Here is a 9222-nt window from a genome sequence, read left to right as displayed (position 1 = left end):
ATACAAAATAAATGTATGCGTACAATATTGGGTGCACTTAAAACTAGCCCAATAGCTGCTATGCAAATCGAGGCCAACCTTCCTCCTTTGTGTATTAGATTTAGTTATCTTAAAGAAAGATTTATTTTAAAGCTCTATAGCTTGCCGACGAACAATCTTCTTAAGAATCTTATTGCTTATCAATCGTCTTCATTTCCGAGACAGTTGTTTATCTTGCAAGATTTTTCTTCATTTTTTAAATTTCTACAAGATTTAAATATTCATCGGAATAATGATATACTTCCCTGCCATGCAGGTTCTTTTCGATGTAAATATTCTGCAATTAATGTTGTAATAGATCCAAATTTAACTTCAAAAGAGGAGGTTCATGTATTATTGTCAGAATGGTCTAATTGTAAATTTGTTTATACGGATGGCGCAAAAAACAATAATAATGTTTCTTTTGCAATCTACCTTCCTGAAATTAGGAAGGGTATTGGCTTTAAGATTAATAGATATGCCAGTATTTTTACTGCTGAAGCCGTCGCTATTCTTTTTGCTTTAAAGCATATTAAGAAACAAAATCAACTTAATAAGAAGTGGGTAATAGTTAGTGATAGTATGAGTGTGTTAAAAAGTTTGTCAAATAACAAAATGAGTGCTAACATCAATTACATCATTTTTGCTATAAAGGAATTGTGGTTCGAACTATGTTTAATCGATATTAAAGTGGATTTCGTTTGGGTCCCGTCCCATATAGGAGTAGCAGGAAACGAAAGCGCTGATTTTCTAGCTAGAACTATCATTAATATATCCGATCTATCCCTATATCCTGATTGCAAAGATCTAGACATTAACATACCATATACAGATATAATAAGTAATCTAAAACAGCGTATGACTCATCTTTGGGGAAGATATTGGTACAATTGTACAGAAGTTGAAAATAAGGCGCATTCGTATACTTTGTTAGATAATCCCGTTAATAGCACACCCTGGTTTTGTAAGTTTAAAAATAACGCTCACAGAAAGTTCTATACTACAATAACACGAATGCGTATTGGTCACTATCGATTGAATTTTCATCTTCATCGCAAAAAAATTGTCTCCTCTCCTTTTTGTGACCATTGTAATAAGCAACAAGATCAGTCTCTGGATCACATCTTTTTTGATTGTTCGTCCTTTGGCATACAGCGCCTTGTGCTGATGGATGAGCTACTGGAAATATATGGTGCACCCAATATAATCCCGCTCTCAGTAATAGATCTATTAAAGGACACATCAACTTATATGTCCTTGTATAAATTTGTATGTAGTACTGTAAATACATTGTAATTTGTAGATACATACGTTGTAAATTTGTTTATAATTATGTAAATACGTTATAACTTGTACATATACAACTAGTAATAGCATAGCGCAATTCGCGAACTGAACAGATAATGTAAATAGGTAGGTATTACTCTAAAAAGTTATGCAAATTACACTGGATTTGACTTTAAGAAAAGGGGAAAATTATTAGAGACTATATTACTGGATTTGGACTTACTAAAAGGAAAATATGGAAAATATTCTTTAGAGAATTATACATTAACGGAAATTGTAAAATAACTGATGACTTTAAGACTGGATTGGATTTGATGAAAGAAACTACTATAAATATTCGCTATCGAATATACATAATTGGAAAAGGAAAATGGAAATAATGTAAGATGAAATGAGAAAACTGGATTGGACTTTTTGTAAAACAAAATAGTGAAAATAATAAATACCAAAGAAATGAAAATACTAACGACAAGGCAGTAAGGCCCCTGGCTATAGCCTGTTCGAAAGAACGAATTAATATAAAAAAAAAAAAAAAAGAATACCGGCCAAGTTAAATATTCTGTGGTGCTAAATCGCTTAAAAATAATAACTTCTTTTAGCTTGATTTTAAATACAAACTAGAAGTGGATTTTGGATAATATCAAATTATTTATTTCATGATAGTATGTGCTGAGAAAATGATGCAACATCAATATTGGGTCACCAAAAAGACCGTTTTGAAGAAATTGGGAACTAAAGAAGATGAATGCATCGTAGCTTCAGACGCCGAACTCGATGCAAAACTAGAATTGTTTCAATCAATATCGGATAGTTGTTTGCAATTGCAAAGGGTTTTAGATCAATATCAGGAACGATTATGCATATTAGCTCAAGAGGAGAATTCTCTGGGAAAATTTTTGCGCGATGCAGGTAAAGATAATGATGCATCCGGTAAACATATGATATCTGCTGGTAAAGCGATAGCCTATTCAGGGCAACAACGTTTGTCTATTAGAAGTCCATTGTTACGACTTTATCATGAAGTAGAAACATTCCGATGTCGTGCAGTAAAAGATATGAGAGCGACTGTCTCTGCCATGGAGAAAGCCCGTATTGAATATCGGGCTGCGCTAAGCTGGATGAAGTCCACTAGCACCCAGTTAGATCCTGATACTGGACGTGGACTAGATAATTTTCGAAAAGCCCAACATCAAGTTAGGGAAAGTAAGAAAGCTTTTGATAAACTAACGTTGGATGTTTTACAAAAGGTACAGTTTCAAATGTCTTAAAATCTACTTACTATAATTGCTTACGACATATGAACTCTATTCCATAGCTGTAATTATTTTTACAATATTGTGGTAGATACCTAATTTACACAATATGTGTTTTCATTTTGTTAGTGAGCCAATCATTTATTCTCACCATTAATTTTTAAGTAAAGTAAATGAATGGCACTCTCCCATTGCATTTTTAATGAGAAAACACACCAATGTCACAAGACAGCAATATAATAAATTGATAATTAACTATTTGGAATCTAATACAATCCCTTGGCAATATATGAGTTGATTTTCATAACACTGCTTATTTCATTTCCAAACTCGTTCAAAAAACAAACCTTGCTCATTGCTATATTGGTATGTAGTACATGAGAATATGCATATTACACTTGCCACTCAATATGTGAGATTTCAGTTTACACTTTGTTGTTGTGCCTGAGTTTACTATGTTGACAAAATTTTGCTGAGTTACTTATGTTTAAGAAAAACAAGTGGGATATAAGCTATCAAACTCACTTTTGTGTATAACAGAATACATAGCTCTAAAGTATAACTCATACTATGTGACCTTAATGATGAAAGTGTTAAGAAATGTATTCAATTTTAAATGGTAAGATTCATATTATGTGTAGTGTCTTGAAATCTAGTTAGACATAATTAATATGTGTTAACAATCATTGTCATTACATAGACAGTGACATTATGTTCTTTTATCTACACCCATGCTTTAAATCCTCTATTAAAGATTCTGAAACAGTTAGCTTATTACCAACATTAAAACACCCAATGTCGTAATAACCATTACATCATCCAAACTAGTGTTGTAATGTTGTACTGAATTTCACAACAACTTCTCCTTGGCTTTTTTTTCGATCCCTTCATGCACAAAGAGTTTCAACAAACAGCCACATTCATATTGCTCGATGCGTGGTATCTGTATGAATTTCAAAAAAAGAACATTTTTGTTTACGCGCGTTCCACACTACCAGAACATGGCGCGCCGTAAAAAAAAAAATAGGTTATTCGAAACCCCACCATTTGTCTTGAAAAAATGAGCGATTTAAGTTTTGACAGCACACCACCGGATATTTTAAACGCTGCAAAATAACATAATAATCAAGTGAATTTTAATAATTGCACTATACGAAATGTAAATTACTACTAAAAATTAATAATTCTTTCATTAATACTTAGTTTATTTGTATATAATCAGTAAGGTATGATATTAGGTTACTACTAGGGCTGGCTGTTTTAATGTTAGCAGTAAGCTAACTGTTTCAGAATTATTTAGAGGATTCATATTCTGGGTGTAGGTAAAGTCTTGTATGCAACTGTTGATAATCAGGTATTAAAACACTCATGTGATACTATTATCACACCCACATTCATGTTTTAATACCCCTTATTACACAACAGTTGCATAAATAACTATATCAAGAATGCACAGCACAACAGGAATGCCAGTTCCAATTGGCCATCAGTTGGAGCAGACATCTACAGGTGTAGTGCTTGCTACTTACTGAAGAATAGTTATTTCACCCATGACCGAACAAGAGACTACATTTTGCGCATGCAGATACTTCAAATCAGAGAGATACCTTACAACTTTGTGCTAAGTCTTCATCAAAAAGCCTTTAACTGAATGCCACATAAGTTATTAGAATTACATGTTATTAACCGATTTGTTGAATTGTAAATTTTATGTTTTTGATTATAATTATATAGTCTCTATGTCATATTTATTTTACTTTATTTAATTTCTCTTTAGTATGGAAAAAACACAATATTTTTCCTAATATTATTTGTCATACTTTCCAGATTGATTTGTTAGCTGCTGCTCGGTGTAACATGTTCTCCCATGTGTTATCAACTTACCAAAACTCTTTCCTGAATTTCTCACAAAAAGTTTCACAGACACTATCAACAACTATAGAGAGTATGAATGCTGCACCTCAGTATGAGTTTTGTATACTCAAAAGCTTGGCCGAAAATGATATAAATAAAGAAGAAAATGATGAGGAACCAAAAGATAAAGATCAAATGCTCTTCTTTCAGGTATTATGAAGAATTATTATTATTTAGATACATGTTATGATATATACTAGTTTTCACTCTGTACTCAAAATTCAAACATTATTATTTTCAGTTGTACAATATTGAGACTTTTCGTCAATTAGTGTGTTATTGATGCATATCGAAACATATTCATGACATTTAATGATATTACAATCATATGATATTTAATCATGATTAAATAATTAATTAATTTTATTTTAATTAAATTCATGATAATTAATTTCTTCTTATTGGCAAATTTTGTACCCTATCAACAGGGGCTTGTAGTTCCTAGGCCAAGATTCGTGATAATTCTTTAAACATTAACATGGTGCTTCAAGCTGTCTCTCATACTAACTATACTATAGAAGCTGCAAGAGAAATATTATATAATTTTTCAGATCAAATATTACCCACTTGTTAAATACCCACTGCATAATTTTTCAGGCAGGAAAAAAATCTTGTCAAATCTTGCTTATTTTTCAATTTCAGGATGAATATAAGGATGAAAGGGAAGGAGAAAAAACAAGTGAAGATAATTTAACAAATGAATTAGCACCTGTAGAACCATCAACATCAAGCATTCTTATTGATACTGAGCATGAAGAAAACATGATTGGCGATTTAGCCGGCTTGCAGTTGGGTGGGGGTGACATGCCTGCTAACTTTTCTTTTATGCCCTCTCAACTGTTGCAGGTAAGTCACAAATTAAATGTATCCTTTCTCCTTGTCAATAAAACTTGTTCATCAATCAATCTATTTATTTTGTTTTAATTATTTATTTATAAATAAATATAATATATGTATATATAAATCAACAATCTAGTTTCATTCTTGTAAGTACATTAACAATTAGACATGGTTTGAGTTTATTAATTTAAAATATTGTGACTAAGCTAAAATATGAGAACAAGCAATTTTAATGAGCCTTATAGTTGAGTGGTATTCATGTTGGTATAAGTTTATGGGTCCACCCTCAGTAGGAGGGAGGGAGAGGGATAGGAGTGAAGGGAGGTGCAGGTTAAGTGACTTAAAAAAAACTAATATAATATCGTAATTTATCAAAGTGGCATGTCTCTAAACCCAACCCTTAATGTATATGAGGGCTGCACTAAAAGTATCGGGAATCAAGGAAGTGATACAACATTACTATTTGAAAATGTATTTATTGCTTTTCGAAGTATTCTCCGCGAAATTTGACACATTTTTCCATACGATGGAACCAATCATTGAACCAACCATTCCATTTGGAAGTTGGGGTCTCCAAAATGGCCGTTTTGTAGGCGTCCACAGCTTCTTCAGGTGATGAAAATCTAAGACCACGCAATTTATTCTTTATTTTAGGGAAAGTATAGAAATCATTAGGGCTTAGGTCGGGGCTGTACGGCGGATGGTCTAATAATTCTATGTTTTCTTGCTCTAAAAACTCTTGTTCTGTGCCGGTGGCCGGTTTTTGAGACAAAAGTGGCCACCTTTTTTTTTGCAACACGCCGTGAACGAACAATTTTTGTTGGCTTTAACTCATTTTCGAACACCCAACGAGTTTGGGTTGGTTGACTGGTTTTTTGTTTCGTTTTCGATTTCGTTCGGATAGGATTCGTCACCTGATACGATGTTGTATACAGCATTGGAGGATCCTGCGTGGAATCTCTTGAGAGTTCTGATGCACCAAGTAACGCTAGCCGCTTTTTGGTCTTCACAGAGCAAATGCGGTATCCATCGGGAAAACAACTTTTTTACACCAAATTGTTCATGCAGGATTATTTGTATTTGACTCATGCCAATGTTTAAAGTTGCCTGAATTTCGCGGTATGTCACATGTCGATCTTCCTTAATTAGCTTACGCACAGTACACAGTACTTTTCTTTGGTGACTGCAGTTTTTGGACGACCTTGACGGGAATCATCACTGAGCTTGACACGTCCACGTTGAAATTTAGCAAACCAGCGATAAATTGTGGTTTTAGATGGAGCTTCATCACCAAATGCAGAAATCATCCGGTCAACACACTGTTTTTGTGTTAAACCACTTCGAAAGTCATAATAAATCATCACTCTAGAATTTTCTCGAGTCAATTCCATTTTCTCCTCATCTAAACAGGTTTGAAGAAACCTTGTGACAAGACCGAGTTTTTTTTTTTTAAATAAATGGTATTCGATTTTTAAAACCAAGGAGTTTTCAATTAAAACGATTTTAATATGACAGGAACAGTGGATATATTCCATTCCCGATACTTTTAGTGCAGCCCCCGTATCACGCAACTGGTTGGTCTCATATTGTTCATAAACCTTCATTTGTATTGTTCAACTCTCAGGTTGTGGCTGCTTCTACAGGATCTACTTTACAGTTGATAACCTGCTCGACACCAGTTGCATATTAGAAAAGTTACTTAAGATGTCGCTCTATCAAATCTAAACAATTTGTTATTTTTAAAGTGATATTCATCACTTCTGGAATTCATTAAATAAAATTTGTAACCAAAATTTATGAACGATGCGCGACTCGAACCTGCGGCCTCTCGGTTTCCGTCTGAGTGCTCATCCAACTCAGCGAACCGTTCGAGTGACGTGATATATAAATGCATTTTGAAATTTATTTTCTATGCTAAAATATTTTTATTTTGTACTGTAATTTTTTTTCTGTTAGAAAAGGATTAAGATTATTGTGTTATTTTCTATTTATGTGATTTTTTGAATAAAGTGCTAAAAATTTTAAATAAATTCATAAGTGACTGAATTATTTCGTAGAATGATGTAGTTTCATCATTTTTTTTCTACTGATTTTTTAGTGGGAGTGGCAAAAATTAAACAACACAACACAAATACAGTGTTACTTATAATATTTTTACATAGTCACTCTGACATTGTTTTTGAAGAAAATGATAGGATTACCATTAATTGAGAAATTTCTTGTACATGTAAGATGAATAGTTATGCTACCCATATTGTGCACAGTTTTGATAATGTTATGTAGCATATCCTCATAATCACACAATAAAATTTAACAAAATCTTTTGGCTTACAGGAGGGTCTCATCATATATCGTTTTAGTGTTATTCATAAAGATTTGGTGTGGAATAAAACTTTTGTAGATTGAATTTGTAAGTGTTAATTGCTGATAAAAAATAAATGTGTTTCTACCAACAGGATTTTAGTGGCAACTTGAAAGAAAGTCCTTTGCAACCTATCAACACGAATCCCATAAATGAAGGACAAAACATGACATCCCATAAGCTGTACAAGCCAATGGAACTTCCTAAGAAGGATGATAAAGCAGCTTGGTTTAAGTTATTTGCTGAACTTGATCCACTGGCAAACCCTGATCAACTTACTGGATCTAATTCTAACCAAAGTCATGCCGCTTAGAAATATTGCTATCTTTTTGTTGCTTATTTGAACATTGATGGATTCCTTAATTTTCCAATTGTTTGCTATAAAAAAGCATAAAAGTATTTATTTAAGGAGTTTTTATAGCTCAGGATTACCAATTTCTAGTCAATCCAATATGCGATCACATTTTGTTTTTACTAGATATTACCATATATTTTGGAATATTGCTGACATTAATATATTTTTAACCCGTAATTAATGTGCATCCTGTTATATTTCGGATTTAATTATTAACAATTTTATATTCTGTTATGTTTAAGACTTTATTTCTGTATTATTGGAATTATGATATATATATTTTGTCATATGATGGACCATAGATAATTTATATGTCTAGACTCTAGATAGTCTGTTGCTGTTAGACAACTGATAAAAACTGGCCCGGTTTAATACTTTAGTTTGTGTGACAAGCTATGTCTTATACTCGCGATTTGTATTACACTTCGTATTAGTGTGGCATGCATTGCTCAAAACAGAGGTCTAAACTCAATTTTTTTCGACTTTTGCGCTAATGTCTTATTCTATCTAGATGTATAAATAATCTACGTGATGGACTATAAAAGTATTGTAGTACTCACCAAGGGCATAGTATTTAAACTGCATATATAAGTAGAACATCTTCCCTATTAGGGTAGATTCGCGCAGGTTAAGGTTGTGTACTTAGATCATACTGTAAGTTTCTGGATTCTCATTAATAATGCAATATATTATCTTAAAAGATATATTTATTGTTTTTCAAAGTATATCTCATCAGCATATACACACATGCATCCTTTGGAATCATTTTATAAAGCAGTTCCGGTATTCCTGGGGATGTCCTGAATGCAATCTTAGAACATATTTGCGGCTTCTTCAGGGCTTGTAATTGTATGGCAACCAGTATTGCCAGTATTGGACCCTTTTTTTAAAGCGCGATTTCTTATAAGATCTTGATTGAACAATTCTACAAACAGCAAACATTGGATATGACTACTAGTAGAAAATATTTTTGTGGTACGAGACTCAGAGACTAGAACTATGTATAATTACTTCTTCAAGTTCAAGTATTATGAATTAAATAAATGAAGGTATTATGAATATAATTTAGAGACAACAAACGGCAATAGGTTCAGGAGAGTACTTATCTGTTGAATGAGAGTTATCTTTTCAGATTGTTTCATTAAAATTTGTTCAATCTGACATTGTTGAGGGTTGGTTTCAGATTCATAGTC

The 9222-nt window shown here is 32.6% G+C and overlaps 1 protein-coding gene across 1 annotated transcript; it reads left to right on the top strand.

Annotated features, from left to right (window-relative positions):
* The first annotated feature begins 1847 nt into the window (after positions 1 to 1847).
* Positions 1848 to 8013, top strand: LOC126966513 (islet cell autoantigen 1). The gene is made up of 4 exons (XM_050810630.1): positions 1848 to 2552; positions 4386 to 4622; positions 5115 to 5318; positions 7769 to 8013. The coding sequence occupies exons 1-4, from the start codon at positions 1962 to 1964 to the stop codon at positions 7985 to 7987; spliced, it is 1251 nt and encodes a 416-aa protein (XP_050666587.1). The 5' UTR covers positions 1848 to 1961; the 3' UTR covers positions 7988 to 8013.
* Positions 8014 to 9222: the final 1209 nt, after the last annotated feature.

This window comes from Leptidea sinapis, chromosome 10 (genome assembly GCF_905404315.1).
Source record: "Leptidea sinapis chromosome 10, ilLepSina1.1, whole genome shotgun sequence".
NCBI lineage: Eukaryota > Metazoa > Arthropoda > Insecta > Lepidoptera > Pieridae > Leptidea > Leptidea sinapis.
This window is presented reverse-complemented; position numbering and strand designations above follow the sequence as displayed.

Bases quoted from the DNA above. Each gene is read 5' to 3' on its own strand.
- LOC126966513 (XM_050810630.1), top strand. From the start codon at position 1,962: ATGATAGTATGTGCTGAGAAAATGATGCAACATCAATATTGGGTCACC. The intron at 2,553-4,385 runs GTACAGTTTCAA...CATACTTTCCAG, and splicing joins CGTTGGATGTTTTACAAAAG to ATTGATTTGTTAGCTGCTGC. The intron at 4,623-5,114 runs GTATTATGAAGA...TTTCAATTTCAG, and splicing joins ATCAAATGCTCTTCTTTCAG to GATGAATATAAGGATGAAAG.